Raw genomic sequence first — 22626 nt, forward strand, 5'->3', positions numbered from 1 at the left:
GGCGCCACCTCACATGTGACTAACAGTCAGTGCTCCTGATAAATCCTTTGGCATTGAGTCTCCAATACAGTGCTGGTGTAACAACAAAGAAGTCCCTCATTTGCATGGGGTAACGCCCCAATGCAACTGACGGAACACCCCCTAGTGAAACACACACGCAATCCAGATCATAAAAGGAGCTGTACTAGCATCTTCAGCCCCTTCTGCCCAGGGGCACAAAAGGCTGGGGCAAATGCAACTGCACCCCATGACCACGCACAATAGCACGAGCCCGATATTCTAAAATGTTTTCCTCAAACTCCTAGAGTGTGTAAAAGTCGAAAGTAACTTAGGGCCACATGTACGAAGATCAGGTTTTGCGACTCTCAAATTGCGAGACTTAGCAACTCGCAATTTGTGAGTCGCAAAACCTGATGTACAACAGTGTCAATGACACTTTGCGATTCACAATGGGGTCGCAAATGACCTACCTCATGAATATTCATGAAGTAGGTCGCAATTTGCGACCCCATTGGGAATGGCGGCACTCACAGGGATGGTGGCCTGCTGGGGTCAGCAGACCACCATGTCTGTGACTGCTTTTAAATAAAGCAGTGTTTTTTTTTTTTTTTATTTAAATGGAGCCCGTATTCCTTAAAGGAAAACGGAATGCATTTTGAACGCAAAAATGAAAAGTTTTCTTTTCATTTTTTTCAGAGCAGGCAGTGGTCACTGCCTCCTCTGAAAATATATTTTTGCTTGCATTCACAAAGGGGAAGGGGACCCAAAGGGACCCCTTCCCTTCTGCGAATGAGTTAGCACCAGTTGGAGACTGGTGCTAACTGCGATTGTTTTGTGATGGCATTTGCTGTCACAAAACAATCATACATCAGACTTAGACTCGCAATTAGGAAGGGGACGCCCCTTCCTAATTGTGACTCGCAAACCCTTTTTGGGATTCTGTAAATAGATTGCTGAATCGCAAAAATAGGTGTGTACATACCAGAATGCTTTATGTGGCCCTTAATGTTTAGTGGGTCAGGTTATCTAGTATAACACTGGTGCAATGTTTTCTACAGATTTTCCCACAGACCAGCAAGTGCAGAAACATTCGGAGTAGTCTGTAAAAACAAGATTTATTAATAATTGGTCTGTGAAAATGTAATCTGTCCATCGGGCGTTCAGTGCAAAATTGCACTGTGTCTGTTTTTGTACAGTGAAATGCGTCTTAATTGTCTCCTGTTGAATTAAAGGAGAAAGCAGTGTGAAGGTTTTTTTTTCCAACTAACAATTTATAGAAGATATTCTGTGCAACATCTAAATCTGCTGTCATTCACGTCTGTTTATGGGTAACTTGTGCTTTGTTTCCTTCACGTGTTTCACTGCTGCGGACTTAAAAAAGTAGAGTGTAGCAGTAAAACACAATACACGTCTAGCATCAGGAAGGAAGAATCGAACACAACTGAGATGGACCCAGTTGACCTTCAGGGCAAGCACAGACCTGCACGAGAACAAATGCTTAACAAACAGAACAGCCGAAACTGACCTTCGCTTTACTTACACTGCAACAGTCCCGGGATAACCAGTGCAATCGCTACCAAGCGCGACTTCAGTTTCAAGATAAACATTGTCCAATGTATGTTGCATCTGAAAGAGCAACATTTTGGGACAGAACGCGCTGGCTTCCAAAGAGACACCCACAAAAGCAATAATTGGTAATTTTGTATTGTTCATGGCTAGCTGGGGTTTTCTTACCTTCAAAGTCAGCTCCGTACTCGTACAATCCACTAATAAAGTGCGGCAAGGCAAATATAATCGATCCGAGCCCAATGGTGAAGGCTGAGAAGGCGAGCCATCGAGGCTTGTGGCCCCGTTGTCCGTAGAAAGAAACGAAAAGTGACAGGACGCAGAACGCGATGTCGTAGCTGGCGACCACCACGCCGGTCAGAGAACTGTTCAGCTGGAATCGTCTCTCGATGGTAGAAATACTGACGTTCACCAGCCCGTTCACAATAGTACCTGGAAGGAAAGAGACATAGTCAGTGCTTTCTCAGTTGCATGAATCCAGTAAATGTAGACATGTTAGAGTGGTGGATCGGAACCGAGAATAAATGAATCATCAGCTACAGAAATAACAACAATATTACTAATACTAATTATCGCAACAACAAAAATAATAATAAAACAGCCAGTCATTATATGGGACTTCTTGTTGCATATATTGCACTTCAGTCTGCATATTTTGCCTTTTCTTTTTTGAGTTTTGGTGAAAGAAATTAGCGTTGTCGGAAATGGCCCTTTTTGCAGGTATACCTCATACTTTTTGCCTTCCTCCTCTTTTTCCACTCTCTTTTTTGTTGTCTTTAGGACTCTGAGCACTTGACTGCTGCTAATCAGTGGTAAAGTGTACATGCTCTCTCCCCTTAACGTGGTAACATTGGTGTATAAGCAATTGCCATATTTAATTTATCTGAAAAGTATCTTGTGACTCAGAATACCATTTACCCAGGGCCTGTAAATTAAATACTATGATTGGGCCTGCTGCACTGATTGTACCACCCACTGAAATAGCCCTGTAAACATGGTTCAGGCCTGCCAATGCAGAGACTGTGTGTACAGTTTCACTGCCACTTTGACTTGACATTTAAAACTTTGTGCCAATCATGAAACTCCCCTCATTACATATAAGAAAGCCCTGAAGGTAGGCCCGAGGTACTCCATAGGTCAAGGTGCTATATAAGTAAAAGGCAGGACATGTACATTTGGTTTTACATGTCCTGGTATTGAAAAAATCCCAAAGTCGTTTTTCATTACTATGAGGCCTACTCCTCTCATAGGCCAACATTGGGAATTTGTTTATATACCTTCAAGCAGCAATTCCTGATCAAAAAGGAGTAACTACATGATATTTTATAACATGGGGATGGTAATGATAAATCCCCTTTAATGGTAAAGTCAGATTTAACTTTACTATTTTAGAACTGCCACTTTTAGAAAGTGGCAATTTCTCTGCTCGTATTGCTCTGTATGCCTTACAACCTATCTCTAATACAGGTCTGGGCTAGGTGACAACTACACTTTGTGCATTTCTCCAAGACAGCCACACACACAAGAAGGGTGGGTATGACAAAGGACTCATCTGCATTCATCAGTATTCTGATGGGCCTTCCTGGGATAGAAGAGTGGAGGGGAACTCACACCTGCACCTTAATAGGGAAGTGCCTGTCCCCACACAAAGGGCTTATTACCCCCTACTGATGGTCTGGAGCCAGGGCTGGGATGAAAAGCGACCTGTGCATTTCAAGGAGCTGCTTTGAAGTCACCCTCACTTCAAAGGCATTTTTTGGTATAAGTACTAGGGCTCTGAACCTAGCAACTCAATACACTCCTGGACTCCTGACCCTGGGAAGAACTCTGTTCTGAGTAAAGACTGCTGTACTGTAACGATCGCCACTGTGCCTGGACCGACCGTTCCAAGGAACTGCTTATGATTTTTTTAACTGCCCTGCTACCTACAGATCTCTGCCATGCTAAGGAGAAACACTGGACACATTTTGCTGACCAGAGTGACTCCAAGGGCTTGATGGCTAGCCCCATGTCCTGCAGTCTCAGGTACATCAAAGGCTGCCTGAAACTCTCCTGGTGCTCTTGGACTCTGCCATCTGTGAGTCCTATCCTTGTCTGAGGTACCCCCTCCATCCTGGGCCTCAGAAGTCGGTTCTGCAGCTGATGTCTACAAAAACTGATTCATAACCTCGAGTGCGGGAGAAATTCTGATGCATTGCTTTATCAATGCAGACGCAGAGGCTGTTCAATGACAGCAGATTCACAGCCTATGCAGCTCAATGACAACTCTGCATGGCTCAACAACAATGCAACCCATTCACTTCAGCGGAGTTCGACACCGAGGCAGGACCAGACTGCAAGGATCGGAACCAACACAACACATCCTAAACATTGGTGCTTTGCTCCATCAAAGGCACTGTTTCATCGGAACCTGCATGGGATCTGTAGTGTGCCTATCCTCCATTAACGTCAGCCTGAATTTTCAATTTGCACCGGTCCCTTGTGACCTCAACTAACCTTTTGATTGCTAGTGACTTCTAAGCACTATTTTGGATTTAATCTTTAAAAATCCATATCTTAACTGTGTCAACATCAGGACAGTGTCCACTCTACGGGCGACGTAATACAAAAAGCCAATCCTTATGTAATGTAATAATTCATGCATTATGAGTTGATGCAGTATGTTAACCTTTTGCATTGCAGCAATTCATCTTGATACGTCATTATACTGTTTGCAATGTATTGGTCATTTTCAAGGCTTTGCTGCAGGATTACAGGGTGTGGTTAGGGTGTGGTCCCTATTCTAAGCCTTTCTAGAATCCTTTACTGCAGTCTGGCTGGGTGTGGCACGTTGGCGGGCCTGGGCCTATTTAAGGGAGCCAGTCCAGCTCGATGTGCTCACTATTCAGAGGTCCCGGTGCAGAGCAGCTGCATTTTCCTGAGCTCCTGTGCCAAAGACCTACCTAGACTTTTCCAGGGCCTGTCCTCATTATCCTGGTGATCTTCCAGCAGGGTGGTAAGACGGAGGTCGGGTTAGGCCCCCAACTCCGTTATCAGGCATATTCATGTTTTGGGCCTTTTGAGCTGATCGCGTGCGCGATCGTAATCTTGGCATTTGAGCTTTGATGTTCGAATCGGCAGCAGTGTGAGCAATTCCTTCCTGGCATTTAACTCTTACTGTTCCAATCAGCAGAACGTGCAATCGTAGTCTTGGCATTTAAACTTTGATGTTAGAATCGGCAGTAGTGTGCGCAATTCATTCCTGGCATTTAACTTTTACAGTTCAGATCGGCAGAACACGCGATCGTAATCTTGGCAGTTCAACTTTGATTTTCTAATCGGCAACAGTGTGCACGATTTATACCTGGCATTTACCTCTTGCAGTTCGGCTCGGCAGTGTGCGTGATCGTATTTTGGCATTCAAACCTTGATGGTTGAATCAGCAGCAGTGAGCACGATTCATTCTTGGCAATTAACCCTTACAGCTCAGATCGGTAGAGTGTGCGATCGTTTCTAGACATTTAAATCCTGATGGTTGAATCAGCAGCAGAATGCGTGATTCATTCTTGGCATTTAACTTTTGGGCGTCAAATTTTTCGGCGCACACGGTGTCCAGTTGAAAAAGAGAAGTCTTTTTGGTCCTGAGACTTCAGGGAACAGGAGGTAGGCCCTCCACCCTCCCAGCCCAGGAAGACCCATTCAAAATGCAGATGTATGCAAGTGAGGCTGAGTACCCTGTGTTTCGGGTGTGTCTGAGTGAATGCACAAGGAGCTGTCAACTAAACCCAGCCAGACGTGGATTGTAAGGCACAGAAAGATTTAAGTGCAAAGAAATGCTCACTTTCTAACAGTGGCATTTCTAGAATAGTAATATTAAATCCAACTTCACCAGTCAGCAGGATTTTGTATTACTATTCCGGCCATACTAAATATGACCTTCCTACTCCTTTCAGATCAGCAGCTACCACTTCAAAAATGTATGAGAGCAGCCCCAATGTTAGCCTATGAAGGGAGCAGGCCTCACAGTAGTGTAAAAACTAATTTAGGAGTTTTACACTACCAGGACATATAAACTACACAGGTACATGTCCAGCCTTTTACCCACACAGCACCCTGCTCTAGGGGTTACCTAGGGCACACCTTAGGGGTGACTTATATGTAGAAAAAGGGGAGTTTTCGGCTTGGCAAGTACTTTTAAATGCAAAGTCGAAGTGGCAGTGAAACGGCACAAACAGGCCTTGAAATGGCAGGCCTGAGACAAGGTTAAGGGGCTACTTAAGTGTGTGGCACAACCAGTGCTGCAGGCCCACTAGTAGCATTTAATCTACAGGCCCTAGGCACATATAGTGCACTCTACTAGGGTCTTACAAGTAAATCAAATAGCCAATCATGGATAAACCAATCAACAGTACAATTTACACAGAGAGCATATGCACTTTAGCACTGGTTAGCAGTGGTAAAGTGCCCAGAGTTCAAAAGCCACCAACACAGGTCAGAAAAAATAGGAGGAAGGAAGCAAAAAGTTTGGGGATGACCCTGTTGAAAAGGCCAGGTCCAACAATTGGAATTATCACAAGGAAGTGGAGGTATATTTAAAAGAATGTGTTTAAAAGAACATGGTAAGTTAGATGAAATGTGTTATAAAAATGAGGTTGTATCCTTAGGAGTAGTAACATATTCAAAGATGGCTGCCATCGGTGTATGCACTAAATGTTGTCCGTTTTTTTTGTGGGTTTTTTTGTGTTTATGTTCATGGCATTAGTTATAATGGAAAGGGAAATGGGGTTGAGACGATCTCTGTGAGCAAAGGAGCTGAGTCTCCTGAAACGCGTTAGAGGGCATTTTTGCCTTTTTTGTTTGTCTGCCTGAATAAAAGATATTTTGGATCATAACAAGTAAGTGGCTGTGACACCGCCTTCTTCTTGAGAAGTACTTTTGTTGATATATATATATATATATACTGTATATATATAGTGGACTTTTTGTCTTATACAGGGTCATCCCCAGTCTTTTTGCCTCCTACCTCCAATTTCTTCTGACCTCTCACTGTTGGCTCTAGGACTCTGAGCACTTTATCACTGCTGACCAGTACTAAAGTGCAGGTGCTCTCCCATCTAAAGTTGGTATGATTGGCTTATACCTAATTGGCATATTTAATTTACTTGTAAGTCCCTTGTACAGTGGTATCTCTATACCCAGGGCCTGTAAATTAAATATTACTAGTGGGCCTGCAGCGCTGCATGCGCCACCCACTGAAGTAGACTTTCAAACCTGTCTCAGGCCTGCTAGTGCTACCACAGGGACCTGGTATCTAAATTTACTTTCCAGGCCCAGAACTCCCCTTTTACTATATGTAAGTCACCCCTAAGGTACCCCCTAGCTAGCCCTATGGGCAGGGTGCCATGAATGTAGAAGGAAGGACATGTGCCAGGTTGCGTGGCCTGTCCTGGTAGTGACAAACAGCCTCACTTGGTGTCTCACTGCTGTGAGTGCTGCCTTCTCATAGGATTGCATTAGAAATGCCCTGCCTTATGTGCAAGGGGTATTGTCTGATTTATGAGGGCTAGCATAGGCATGTTTGGTATAGTTGTGATGGTGATAATAAATGCTGCTTACTGCTGTAGGTGTATTTTTTACTACTATTACAGAAATACCACTTCTAGAAAGTGAACATTTGTCTGTGCTTATGACTCTGGTGTTTTGCAGCTTGACTCCAATCCACGTCTGGGCAGAGTGACAGTTGGGCTTTATGCATCCTTTTCAGACAGCCTGCACTTTTGGGGACATATTCATTCTGATATGAACATTGGGGGGTTATATGTTCCCTGCCTATTTTCATGATGTCGCATATGTGTGTTGATGATCCTTTTACGGGCGTTACATGCAGATATACGTTTTTATGACTTGCCATATGTTCTCAAATGTTCCTTTCATGGATATTTATGATGTGTTTATGACAAGTACATATATTTCTTTATTGTGATTCATGACTACTGCTTATGTTGCAGAATCCTGAGTACTTACGTGTTCTAATGTGACAACTGCTTATTCTTGCAGAGTATTAGCAACTTGTTTAACATTCTGACAACTGCTAAGGTAGCAGGGTATTACTGACATGTGATGTTTGGTCTAATTATGTTTTGTTCAATACAGTTTAATTTTGCAAAGCTCAGTATTGTTTTTACTTTGTGGTGTGGACATATTGCGTCACCTGTGTTGTGTGTGTTGTGCAAACGCTTTACACATTGCCTCCAGGTTAGGCCTGATTGCCCGTGCCAAGCTACCAAGGGGGTGAGCAGGGGTTATCTTGGACGTGTAGCTCCCTTGCCCTGACTAGAGTGGGTGGCTTCTGCCTGACTTAGGTGCACACCCTAGCCAACCAGAAACCCAATTTCTAACTATATATATATATATATATATATATATATATATATATATATATAATCACTGCAGGATAGACAGTACACATGAAGTGAAGCTAAAACCAAGTCAGTTGGACATAACCACAGTGTAAGCAGACCCTCACACACCCTATTGGTGTCATGCTTCATCACTGGGTCTCATCCTGACCCTAAAAAACCAGGATGGGCTTAACAGTATTCCATGCAGCACTTAAGATAATTCTCCTGCTGGGGTCTTCAGATAAAAATACCTAGAAATATCAAGAAACACCCTTCAATTGTGTTGTTTTTGGTATGATTACAATATTAATAACATGGGGTTTCTATAGAGATAATGATCCTACTCACTATGTTATAAGTTGACATAGGACCCTGGGCTTCTGTCCTGCCCCGGAGCATGTCTGATATAGGTTCCATGTTTTTCATTTGTCTTGACCAAATTTAGATAGTTTTGACTGACATTACAAAAAATACTCCAGGGCAAAATTTCCAAGTCTTGGCAAAAGCCCAGGATCCTTCTGTCACTCTCACGTAGGGCAGAAACCTGTTGACTTAACACACACGGTATAGGACTATTATCTCGAAAGACTCCTATTATTAATATTTTAATAGCCTCCTATTCCTAGACGATTTTCTTTCTCCGTAATTCAAAATCCTGAAGCTTGACTGCCCTACTAAAAGGCGTGGTGGGCAAAAATACAGTGGATTAAACCCAGAGCTTTGTGACTAGGGGTGAATGTTTGCATTGTTCAGCATTCTGTCAATCATCTGTTTTGCTCTTGTCTCCCTAAGAGGAAAGGGAATGCCCAGAAGTAGGTCCCCCATGCTCACTGCGCCACTGGAATCAAGCTAGCCTGGCTGATGAGGGGTTATGTCCTGAAATTGGTCCCAGGATGCTTGTTTCCAGTCCAGTGAGGTCCTGGCCTGGCAGGTCAGGCTGGACTGTTCCATGGGGAGCAGGGTCAAGACTCATTTGCATATGGCTGAGGCCAAACTGGAGTAGTGTGGTGGGCAAAAAAACAATGGATTAAACCCAGATCCAGACGTGGGTCTTGTGCTCACTGCAACACTGGAATCAAGCTAGCCTGGCTGATGAGGGTTTATACCCTGAAACCAGTCTCAGGATGCATGTTTCTAGTCCAGGGAGGACCTGGTCTCGCAGTTAGGGCTGAACTTTTGCCATGGGGAGCAAGGTCAGGACTAATTTGCATATGGCTGGGCCCAAACTGGGATGAAGTGGTGGGAAAAAACTGATGTATTAAACCTAAATCTTTGTGACTGGGATTGAATGTATGCATTCTTCAGCATTCCATCCATCATATGTTCTTTTAGCCTTTCACTACCTAAGTGGGAAGAGTATGCCTAGACCTGGGTCCCGCACTCATTGCAGCACTGAAGTCAAGCTAGCCTGGCTAATGAGGGGGTTATACCTTGAAACGGGTCCCAGGATGCTTGTTTCTGGTCCAGGGAAGATCTGGCCTGGCAGTTCAGGCTGAACTGTTCCCATGGAGAGCAGGGTCGACTGATTTGCATATGGCTGGGTCCAAACTGGGGCAGCGTGGTGGGCACAAAACTGATGGATTAAGCTCATGTCTTTGTGACTTGGGGTGAATGTTGCATTGTTCAGCATTCCGTCCATCATTTGTTCTTTTTGCCTACTAAAATGAGTGGCAGTTTTGGCATTATTTTTAAAGAAAATCTTAAAATAATCTTTCAATATACTTGGACTGAGATCCTGTTTTTGGAGCTAGTCTTCTCCCACTTTGAGGATTCTACTTTGCTATAGGCCCTTTTATATCACCACAGAGTTCTTTAACTGGTGTGGAAGATTTTATGACTCACACCTTCACTCTCCTCCAGGACATTCTGATCCTTGGTGATTTTAACATTTGGGTAGAAAAACTCACCAATCCCTCTGATGAGTCCACATAGCCTATACATATCAAGAACATTTGCACCCTCTGGTTCAGTTAAATGAGGCCTCACAATCAACCTCATATTTATCAACCTTGTCAACACTGACATTGTAGACTCAGTCACTCACCTGCCCATCACTTCGTCCAACCATCTTATTATTTCCTTTTCCATCAAGAGTACCCCCATCCTTCGTTACAGTTAGTCAGTCTGAAATGCATCTGGCATGATATCTCTTGTGTCAATTTTAAAAGAGAATTCAACATCACCTTAGATTCCTACCTCTTCATGAACGTGTCCCTTCCCAGAACAAACAGGTTAAAGCCAAATCTCTCAGCAGCACCTGGTATTCCGATCTACTCAAAGTAGAGAAAAAGGCTTGCCGTAAGCAAAAAAGAGCTTGAAGAAAACTCAGATATTCAGGTGCCAACTGCATTATGCACTTAAATGCAGAAATACAATCACCTGACATGTACCACTAAAAGATCTTTCTAATCCTAGAAGATCCTCTCTGCTGCTAACAGTAGCAAGGCCCTTTTTAAAATGAAATAAACCCTTTATTATCCCTTGGCCATTCACAATGATCTTTTACCCTTCCAACAATTGTTCAATAAACTTGGAATGTTCTTTGAACAAAAATTAGAAATACCTGATGAGCTTTCCCCAACTAACTCTTCTAACCTCCCTGGAATACCCCAAGAAAATTCTGATGTTAGCACAATTCCACCCTTTACTGTCTCTAGTCTATCTTCTTTACCCCCAGTGAACCAGATAAGTGAAGCAAACTTCTACTTAACAGTAATCCCTGAGGCTCTGTGCTCACTATCTGTCCTTTATCTTTTCTCCAGTCTCAATGAGGTACTCTTGCAATTAAACTCACTGATACTTTGAACACATCCCTTAGCAAATGCATTGTCCCTTCCACTTTAAAAAAAAAAAAATCTTCCTTTTATTATGAAGCCCGGTCATGATCCTGACAATATGGCTAATTTCAGGCCTATTTCTCCTTTGGTTAGAATGCGAGAGAAAATTGTTACGTTTCAGCTCCAAATATTTGCGAGCTGGGGTGGCTTAGACAGGCAACTCCATAGAGAAGGTAATTCTTGCTGTGATGGACGATCTTCAAACTCCAGTCAACAGCAGAGTCTCACAAGCATTATTGCTCCTGACCTTCTTGTCAGTGTTTGATACTATTGACCACGGCATCCACCCAAGGAATTAAGGACATTCCCCATTAAGTAGATTGTGTCCTTCCCTGTAGACCAGTTTTAAACACTCAACTAGAACCACTCACCTCCCTGTAGGTGAGCCTGGGTGTTTTGCAGAACTCATCACTCTCCTTTCTCATTTTTACCCTCTTTATGGTCCGTTGTGTCTCCTGTATAATTTTCTCTGTTTACGAAGATTTTAAGTAATCATGTAATAAAATGATGATCCCTTTTGCATAGCTCCTCATTCACTCCCAAACAACACTTTAGTTATATGCTGATGACACCTAGCTAATCATTGACCTTAAAGATGATCCCTATAACCAGGTCACTGGCATTCAAATTGATATAAACAATCATATTAAAATCACCACCACCATATCAGAAATCCTCTGTATCTTTCACTAACTCAATAATTGTGATAATTTGTTATGGCTGTGGAATTAGCATCAATGTACGCAACCTATCACTAAATTCAGGATGGTTTGGATTCTCCTAGATCATAAATTGGATCTTAACGTAATGTTAGCAAATCTTGCCTCTTCTAAATATGGTTCCTCATCAGACGTGCCAGATTCCAAAAAATGAGAATCACCCTTAACAGATGTATCTTCCAGCTAAAACAATTTACTTCTACCTCCTCTGATTGGAAGTCCTTGCACTGGCTTCCTGTCAACAAAGGATTCTATGTAAAACTACCTGTATCATGCATAAAATCTACTCTGGGGTGATCCCAAAATTCTGTCTTGCAAGTTCATTAAATATCAGCTCACAAGCCCTAATACCCAGCACCCAACATCTGTTTGAATTTCATCCTTTCAAACTCACATATTGCTCCTTTAGTATGTTTGTGCTAACATCTACATTTCTGTTCTGCTTGACATCAGTGTTATCTCTTTCACCTCAGACAAGTCGTCAAACAGAGGCTTTTCTCTTAGTAAGCAGCCTCTTATCTGCTCCAACATGTTACAAAAGTGCCAGGAGACTCGGTTTGGAGTGACCACACACCCTACAAATCCACACTAACCATATAAATGAATAGACAAATATCATTCTTAAGCCCAGACCCATTATATAATAAAAATAGTGAAATGGAAAATGTTACACCTCTCCGCAATACTCAGCATCTTTGGAAGATATTGCAGCAATGGCAGCCATGACTTTTCCCACAAATAACCCAAGGCCTGCAAGAGAAGATGACTCAGACACAGACCTTTCTTAAGTCCACACCCGGAGACTGTGGTACAGCACCAAACTCCATCTCCGTGCTTACCCCTTCCGCGCCTGCAATTCAGTAAGAACTCAAGGTCTATATGTTTAAATTAATCTTTGAGAAAACCTTGAGGTGAATAATTAGGAAGGGGCTCTACAATTGCTGACCAAAATGTGTAGAACTTTGTTAACAATGTTTGAAGTATTATTCGGTGTGCTGTTTAAGAGCACATTGTCCCCAGGAGTGCCTATAGAAATCGAAAGATGAGATTTTTGCAATACATGAGTGCACTTTGAGGGATTAAAGATAAACTGGGTTTTGGCTCACTGAATCAAACACGTAGCAACGTTCAGCATCCCTGCTTGTATGTTTTGAGACTATTTGTCACTTGACATATAACTTGATTTTTCAAAAACCTACTGGTGGATCAGATTTTGAATATTCTATTTTGACGAAAATCTTCTTTTTAAACTTTACTTTTTGGCACATTTTATAGTGTGAGTTTTGTTTTATATAATGTACAACACTCCCTCATATTCCTCCAACACCTCAATGCTTTCTCACCTTTGACCTTTCTGTCATATGTGTGTTTTTCCCTCTTTGTCTGCAGCACTCTAACTTTAACACTCGTTCAGTGACCAACACCAGAGCGACTACTTATCCCACTAATTATCTTCTTCACTTTTCAACTCCTGGCAACACTACATGAGTCAATGATGAAATCTCTAGCAGGTGCTGTTCCTGCTCGACCGGTCATAAACTTGATACGCCTTGCCTTATGTCTGCTGAGTGTTTTTTGGCACAAAGGTTTTTTTTTATTAAGAATCACCTGTACCATCAGAAACATATTTTCATGCACATCCTACATGATATTGTACTGTCAAATGATGGCTGCTTCTTAGAAATCAACATCAGCCCCTCCTATAAATGTTGGATTGCTCCCATGCCCATGACCCCCCTCCCTCTGTTACGATGATAAACAGTCTCTCAATCTTTTTCCTGATTGCCATTTCACTGACTACTGGGTAAGGATTTTCCTGTATTCTCTGTGCAAAAACACCATTGCTCGATGAATAAAGATCTGCTTCTACACACATCTCAAATAAAAAATTTCACAAATAAAAATAGAGGAAAGAAGTACTATGGTCTACATGTTAGGTACTTGTAAGCATTTCAACATGTAAACCATAACAGCTGACCTCTCACCTCGACATCTTGTTATGTTCTGTGTATTTGTATAGCGCTTTACTCATCAAGGAGGTTAACCGGGTGTATATTATTGATCGATCCATAAGTGAAGATTCTTCTGTTCATTGGTTAAGCGCCCCAAGCTAACGGCCTAAATCAGTGCACATTTGTTAATTACGAATGACCAGGAGTCCTGCAAATTCTGCTGACAGGGAAACTCAGTGTAAAGGGGCTTAAAGGGGCGCATGGCAATTGTCAAACACAAAAGTGTGCATGAACTTCTATTAGACAAAATTAATTTAATAATAAGGAAGGTCTCCAAAACCTCGAGATATGAACCTTGAAGTGTTCCATGAAACAAGACACATAGCTAATGGAAGAAGGAGGACCAAGAGTAGTCTGATCCCAGAACTTTAAAAAGCCCATAAAGAAACCGTGTCTCAAAATGGAAACCATCAAATTGGTATATTAACAAATGGCATGGAAATGATAATCTACTAAAATCCCTGTGGATACTGTAGACTTAAAAGTACCTTCTCTTCCATTCACCTTGGGCTCAGTGGAGAACATTTATTAGTTTAAAAGGAAGGAAAAATAGTGAAAATGAAAGCTGTGCAATTTAAAAAACAGAAGGATCCATTTTAGATTCAGTCGACCAATTGTTTTCAAAGTTTCGCCATGAGTGTCCACTTTCTCACCATTCGCTCTCCCAAATCCTTGCCCAATAACGGCAAAGCAGTGCCCAAGATCTTAGACACCCTGTCAACATAATGAAAGGAATTTCTCTTCTATTTAGCAGAAAGAAGTTCTTAATCTCGTACCTTTTGTCTACAACAAGGTCGAATGTTAATTTATTTTGTTTCTTCTCCATTTCTTCTTTCAGGCTTTATCTCACCCAATGAATCATGGCATTTATATTTAGTCGCTATACAGTTCTTCAACGTCAACATCTTGTCGACACCTTGGTAGTGTTCACTGCTCCATCTTGTATTTTTATTGAGGTTTTTCATTTCTATGTAAAATTGCTTTGGTTTAACGACTTTCTGAGCACCAAACGTTTGTAAGTAGAAGTGAGTTATACAAATCTGACCTAACTACAAAGCTTTTTCCAAAAGCACACTAAGAATGTTCAAAGTTATGCCTTGATGCGTTTTTGCTTAAAAAACGCATCTTCCTTGCATTTCGGTGAGGGAAAGTCCTGGAATCTGCAGGCAGCCACAAATTTCCTGCCACCCAGCATTCCCCTAAGCCTACTGAGAAAACTGTTGCCTCACTTGTGTTGATGGGCAAGTGGCGGCGACAAAGAAGGGCCCAAAATGTAATGTGGAGACATCAAAATTATCTACCACAAATCAACCTTGTTTTATAAGGCGGGCACCTGTGTTTTTAGTCCTGGACTCAGAGGCTAGAAAGGGAAACCTACTAAACCCCGACATTTCTGAAAACTAGACACCCAGGAGGGTCAACAGAGGTGTGGCTTGTGTGGATTCCCCAAAGTTTTCTTAAATAGAATACCCTGCAAAGGTGAAACATTGAATAAAAATGCTATTTTTCCTTGCATTTCTGTCGCATAATGTGCAGGGATCTACACAATCCCTTCCATACAGAGTTTCCCCACGTGTCCTTATAAAAACACTACTCCACTTGTATACCTGTGCCTAGTGTCCGCATCAGGAATGGATCACCCCAGGGTCAACATTAGCTCTCATGCTAGGACTATCATTGACCCTTGTCTTATCCATTCCTGTCATGGGCACTAGGCCCAGGAACACCAGTGGGATAGCGTTTTTATCAAGACAAGTTGGGGAACGCTGGGTGGTAAGAAGTTTGTGGACCTTTGCATATTGCTGTATTTTCTGTCACAGAAATGCAAGGAAAAATAGGGTTTTCCTTCAACTTTTTAATTTACATGGTATTCTGGGTAAAACAAAAACTTTGGAGAATCCACACAAGTGATACCTCCCTTGATGCTCCTTGATGTTTGCTTTTCAGAAATGTCTGGGTTTGATAGGTTCCCCTAAGTGGCTCTGAACTCCAGGACTAATTTGTACACTGCCATTAGTTATCATTATTGCCACAATAGGTTTTGGGCCCTTCCTTGTCGCAAACACTAGGCCTACCCACACAAGTGACGTACCATTTCAATGGGGAGACCGCTGGGTGGGAGAAAGTTTATGGCTTTCCTCCGATTCCAGAACTTTCCATCACCGAAATCTGAGGAAAAAGTGTTTTTTAGCCACATTTTGAGGTCTGCAAAGGATTGTGGATGACAGAACCAGGCAAGAGCTCCACAAGTCACCCCATCCTGGATTCCCCTTGGTGTCTAATTTTTAAAAATGTACAGGTTTCCTAGGTTTCCTTAGGTGCCAGCTGAAATAGAGCCCAAAGTACACAGTTGGAAACTTTGCAAAAAACGTGTGAAAATGTGATGTGTCCACGTTGTGTTTCAGGGTGTTTCCTCTCTCGGGTGGTATCCCTACTCACACAAGCAAGGTACCATTTTATTTGGGAGATTTGGGAAAATATTGGGTAGAAGGATGTTTGTGGCTACCCTCAGATTCCAGAACTTTCCCTCTCTGCAATGTGAGGAAAAAGTGTTTTTTTAGCCACATTTTGAGGTTTGCAAAGGATTTTGTGTGACAGGACCTGGCGAGAGCTCCACACGTCACCAATCTTGGATTTCACCAGGTGTTTAGTTTTCAAAAATGTACAGATTTGCTAGATTTCCCTAAGAAACAACTGAGCTAGAGCTCAAAATCCACAGCTATGCACTTTACAAAAAATGCATACATTTTAGTGTGAAAATGTGATGTGTCCATGTTGCGTTTTGAGGCGTTTCCTGTCACGGGCACTAGGCCTACCCACACAAGTGAGGTACCATTTTATTTGGGGGAATGCTGGGTGGAAGGAAGTTTGTGGCTCCCCTCAGGTTCCAGAACTTTCTATCACCATTATGTGAGGAAAAACTGTTTTCTTTAGCCACATTTTGAGGTTTGCAAAGGATTCTGGGTAACAGAACCTGGTGAGAGCCCCAAAAGCCACCCCATCCTGGTTTCCCTGAAAATGTACAGGTTTTCTAGGTTGCCCTAAGTGCCGGCTGAGCTAGAGCCCAAAATCCACAGCTAGGCACTTTACAAAAAAACACATTCGTTTTCAGTGTAAAAATGTGATGTGTCCACATTGCGCTTTGAGGCGTTTCTTGTTGTGAGTACTAGGCCTACCCAGACAAGTGAGGTACCATTTCTACCGGAAGATTTGGGGGAATAGAAGAACAAGTGTTATTGCCAGTTATTGTTCTCTACATTTGTGCCTTCCAAATGTAGGACAGTGTGTAAGAAATAAGTCATTTTGAGAAATGCTCAGTAATTTACATGCTAGTATGGGTACCCTCAAATTCAGAGATGTGCAAATAACCACTGCTTCTAAATTCCATATCGTGGGCTCATTTTAAAAATACATTGGTTTCCTTGATACCTATTTTAAACCCTTCATATTTTACCAAATGAATTGATGCATACTTGGTATACAATGAAAAGCCCATTGCATGTTGCAGCTCATTTATTGGCTCTGGGCACCTTGGGTTCTTGATGAACCTACAAGCAATATACATTCCCGCAACCAGAAGAGTCCAGCAGATGTAACGGTATATTCCTTCAAAAATCTGCCATAGTTTAAAAAGATTACAGAAGAAAAATAGACAGAAATGGCTTTCTTTTTTCAACTCAATTTCAATATTTATTATTTCAACTGTTACTTTCTATAGGAGAACCTTGTAGGGTCAACACAAAGGACCCGTTGCTGAATTTGGAATTTCGTCTACTTTTCAGAAATGTATAGCTTTCCACAATCCACCATTATTTTACACCCATTTCAGTCACTAACTGGAAAGAGATAGAAAGAACAAAGAATAGGAAAAATAGGGTATGCCCCAGTAAAATGCCAAAACTGTATTGAAAAGTTTAGTTTTCTGATTCTAGTCTGTCTGTTCCAGAAAACTGAGAAGATGGTGATTTTAGCACTGCAAACCCTTTGTTGGTGCCATTTGCAGGGAAAAACCCCAGATGCTTTCTTCTGTAGTACTTTTTCACATTTTTCCCAAAAAAACTAAATTTTAGCTGTATTTTGGCTAATTTTTCACTCCCCACCAGGAGAGTCAGAAAACCCTGGGTACCTTTGGAATCCCCTGGATGATGGAAAAAAAGGAATGAAAAATAGGTGTGGATAGCTTATGTGGAAAAAAAGCTATGGAACCCTAAGCGTGATCTACCCCAAATAGCCACAAAAGGGCTCAGCATTGGGGAGGAAAGGCCCAGTAGCTATTATTATTATTATTATTATTATTATTATTATTATTATTATTATTATTATTATTATTATTATTGTTATTATTAGTATCGTTATTGTTATTATTAGTATTAATTGGTTAATAAGGCAAAGTGATTTATAAACATACCCCAATAATACTAAATAACATCAAGTACCAGAGGGACTATTGGAATGTAATAGAACTTTATTCTTCTTCAAAGACATAATAGAGAAACTGAAAATAAATACTTCATCTACTCCATCTATATATTTCTACATAAAACAGGTACATTTCTATATGGATCTGTATGGCTGTTCTAGGAAATAGTACTTATGGGTTGTAGTTAGATAATTCAGGTAATATGGCATTATGTCGTTTGGCAATTACTTTGTTACATACGTTGCATGTAACAAGATTGGGATTAAAATTTTTCCTTCTGAGTGGCAAATAAAAAAATCCCATGCAATGGAATTCTCCAATTTGTTCCTCTGTACCACCTTGTCTTCCTCCTCTAGCAACTGCACATGATCATCTTCTTCAGTGGTTGCATTTGTGCAAAACTTCCAAGGTAACTTTTGAACCACATATTTTTCCTCAACCAAAGAGCAAAACCTTTTCCTTTGAATATTTCGAATTGATTAGGGATAAGGTGCATACACTTCCCATTTCATACAATTGAAAGAGTTCTAAGCCAATAAAAAATGCTGTTTCAAAAAAGTAAAAGTACCTCAGTAGTCTCTCAATACTACTACATCACTATTGTGGTACTCGCATAGATCACAAACACAACCTGCAGTTACAATACTAACATGTATACCATTAAAGCATAACTAGTCATGAAATCCTGAATCCATATTTTTTTTAAAAATAATTGTTTGGTATACATATCATTTTAAACATCTACATAGGTATAGTGGTACTACTGGGGAACTGCTATCGAAAGCAAAATGAGCACGCAGGTGATCATATTGAAGTTTGACTTTTCTCGAAAGTACTGCACTACCAAAAGAAAAAGTTTATATAATTAATACCATAATTAAAAACACATTATATGATTAGAAACAAATAAAATTTTGCATACAAATGAAAAAACAGAGGTTTAAGATTAGTTATAGGTATGAACACTTAATTTATTATTTCAATACAAAACCAACCTAAACTACACAAACAGTAATTTGCACAACTCCCAAATCTTACAACTCGCACATCTCCGTCAGGAGTGCTGTCAACTCGCTAGCCAGACTAAATTAATTATAACTCATGCCTTCCCCATGCACTGCTTATATACTTTCAAATTACATCACGTATAAATTGTTAGATCATAGCATTCATAGAAACATTTCAAATTATATTATTTATGAGAAGACTATGCATGGTAGACTGTGGAGTTATAGTTCATTTAGTCTGGCTTGCGAGTTGACAACACTCTGAGCCTCATTCCGAGTTAGGCGGTCCTAGGACAGCCAAACTTGCAGTGGCAGTTGGACCGCCGCAATCCTGGTTGTTAGACCACCAGATTATGATCCTGGTGGTTGGACCGCCAGGACACCGCCGCCTCTGCCAGGATCAGGGATCACAATGGGTTGGCAGTGGTCAAAGTTGTGGTCAGCCACACAAGAACAGAGTTCAGCACCGCCATGCTGATCACGACTTTCCTTTCCTCCAGTCTTTTTATGGCAGGGTCCCAGCCATGAAAAGGCTGGAGGAAAGGCTGAGATGGGGACCACATGGGGGCTTCTTCACTGCCCACGACCATGTCATCGACAGTGCAGGGGCCCCCCTGTCAGCACCCACGGAATGCGCACTGTCCGCTATGGCAGACAATGCGCATTCCGAGGCTGCTGTGTGCAACGGCATTGCCCTCGGCTCCAAAGGCCAATGCCACTGCACTGTTTCCAGCGGGCTGACCGGTCAGCACAGGGGAAACATTGTAATACGACAGTGGTGCGGCCGCCACCTTTACATCCGTCTCACCACCACCATATTGGAGTTGTGGCAGTTCAACCGCCCCACTCGTAATCAGGCCCTCTTTGTGGACGTGCGTGACTTATAGTAAGATTTGGATGGGGCACAGATAATAACTTTAAGTTATAACTATAACTGTAATTTTAGAATTTCTAATGTTTCTGTAGCTTAAGTTGTGTTTATAGAAAAAATAAATTACATTTTGTTAACAATAGCTAATCTTAAAATGTTGTTTTAAATGAATATATACATATATTATATATATACATATATATATATATACATTTACACATACACATATATATATATATATATATATATATATATATATATATATATATATTACATATCACCTACTGACAATCACCAATAGGTAGTTATAGTTAGCACCTTTTTGCCAATAACTTTGATGTCTTTTTATGAATCGTCACAAAATTTTCAAAGCCAGTCCACCACTCAATTCAGCTGCTGTTTTGAAAGTTTTGGGGTGACACGTCAAGCAGATCCTGAGAAAAAACGGGGGTCCCAAAACACATTTTCCCCATACAAATTCCAATAGGGAATTTAGACATGACTATAACACAAACCCCTGGAAGGAATTACACCAAATTTGGCAGAAATCAAGCTCTTGGTCCTGAAAGTGTGCATTTGGTGTAAATCTGTCCAGTAGTTTTGGAGATATTAAAGGAAAAAACTATAGATATCTGTGGTTGTGGATCCTACACAGATTTACCATATCTCAGGCTGAGATCTGATTGGCTGCAAACACTTCAACAAGACAGTGTTAGCAGCCATTTTGGGACTCGGACTCAGCTGTGTCCCAAAAAAAAGAAAAAAAAAAGAGAAGGTGGCAGGATTGGAATACCCTGACCCCGTAGGCCTGGTGGTGGAGTCATCCCATGACTCCAACAAGGCCACAAAGTATTTTTTTTTCTCACAAAACTGCAGAGGATCCTTGGATCCTGGAAAAAAATGTAAATAAAAGAAGGGCGGTCCCCAATGATTGTTTTTTATTTTTGGCCTCTGGTTGGGCCAGCTCCTGGGGCATATTTCTTAAATATATTATAAGGAGGGGGGCGCACATGGCCCCCCTACTCATAGCTGATATGGGTCCCGGGGGCCACCACCACCTCCCTGAGGCTAGTCTGATGTATAAGTGACAGGAGGAGGCCATGGTGGGATTAGCCACCTTTTACGGGGGCCTACAGACTGGACAGAAAAACAAGAAATGAGAAATCAGTTTGGGAGATTGGCAGCAAACAGGGCATATATTATTAGAGCTGTTCCCATTGCTCCATCTGGCGGTGAACCCAAGGATCGGACGTGTACCATACCTGAACTTCAGATTAAGTTGTCTACCTTAGGAACTTGGATAAAATCAAAGGATGTTTCATAAAATGGAAAGTTCCTGTGATCTAAAAATTGGTCAGTCAGGTTCTATGGCCTACATTCTTGATCTTTTCTCCCCAGAGAAATTATCTACCATTGTGTTTTCTCTGTTGTCTAGACAATTTAATGGCTTCTTCTGGATTAACCTAAAGGGAATCTAGAACAAGATGGTGAAGCATATTCTTGATGTTGGCTAATCGTGCAATTTTTAGATGGTCTCTCTGACCTAAAAGTTTTCTAAGAGGGTGTCTATTGGGTTCCGAATTAGGGGTGGACCAGAGCCTAGGCCAGTATAGCAGGGGTCTCAATTTAACATTGGAGGAGATATGAAATAATCCCATATCTTTCAATAAAGGAAACAAAGGCGTACTTGAAGGATGATTAGCCAATCTCCTTAGGAATTTCTTCTGCTTGTGTCAGCTTGTTTGTATCCACATAGCCCCAGAGTTCAGTTCCATATAGTGCTGAACTTTTAGCTTTAGCCCTCTAGACCTCAAGAGCTGATAACCAGTTTTTAGTTTCCATTTTCTAAGCCATTTTGAGGATTGCTCCTGTCTCTTGGGTCAACTTGTACACTCTTTTACTTACTTCGTATTTCCAACTAAAGTTGTGTGACAAATTTATCCCAGGTATGAAACATTTTATACTTGGTCATGAGGCAAGTTTCTTACAAAGATGTTCACCCGAATAGACATATTGGTTTAGGGCCATGAATTTAGTTTTTCCTATATTGAGTTCCAGGCTACAATCAGAGCACAAGGACAGAAAAGTGGTTTAATATAGCCTGGAGGCCTGCAGGGGTTTTGGATATAAGTAACATGTCATCGGCAAACAAGAGCATGGGTATCTTGACTGTATCTATCTTAGGTGCATCATTATTTGGGAAGTCAAGTGCCTGCGACAAATCAGTGACAAATTAGGAAAAAAGGGTGGGAGTCAGGAAACAGCACTGCCTCACTCCCTTTCAATTATAAAAGGATTGGTGTGTTCAACATTTTTCCCATTTCTAAAACATGCAAGATTACTAGTGTGGAGTGTGATCAGGGCATCTATGATGTTTTCTGGTACTCCCATATTCTCTAGGACCTCCCACAACTTTTTCCGGGGAGCCACGCCAAATGCTGCCCTTTGGTCTACAAATACTACATAGATGTGACCTTTTCGTAGCAACACCGTTTTCCAATAAATCACACGGAATCTCAGTAACTGGTCTAAAATGCCTGTCTTTGGTCTAAACCCCACCTGCAAGTGCAAAAGAATATGGTTTTTTTTGGCCCACTCTGTCAATTTCCCCAAAATCTGATGGCAAAAGGTCTTTCCAAGTCCGTCTATGAGGCTAATGGGTCTAAAATTTGCAGGCTCATCATGCCTACCCTTTCTTGTGTATTATGATGATCTCGGCATGCTTCCATGATTTTGGTATATTGCCTCCCTTTATAATTGCCCTAGAAAGGATGTTAATATAATTGACCCAGATGTCTGGCTTAGATGCGCTTA

General features: G+C 41.4%; 1 protein-coding gene across 1 annotated transcript in view; it reads right to left on the reverse strand.

Moving 5' to 3' along the window:
• The window catches only part of SLCO4C1 (solute carrier organic anion transporter family member 4C1), a 490988-nt gene that overhangs the window by 432623 nt on the left and 35739 nt on the right, over positions 1-22626 (reverse strand). The window contains exon 2 of the mRNA XM_069226038.1: positions 1735-1998. Within this exon, the coding sequence (XP_069082139.1) occupies positions 1735-1998 (264 nt within the window). The remainder of the gene's footprint in view (positions 1-1734; positions 1999-22626) is intronic.

Source organism: Pleurodeles waltl, chromosome 1_1, assembly GCF_031143425.1.
Source record: "Pleurodeles waltl isolate 20211129_DDA chromosome 1_1, aPleWal1.hap1.20221129, whole genome shotgun sequence".
NCBI classification, from domain to species: domain Eukaryota; kingdom Metazoa; phylum Chordata; class Amphibia; order Caudata; family Salamandridae; genus Pleurodeles; species Pleurodeles waltl.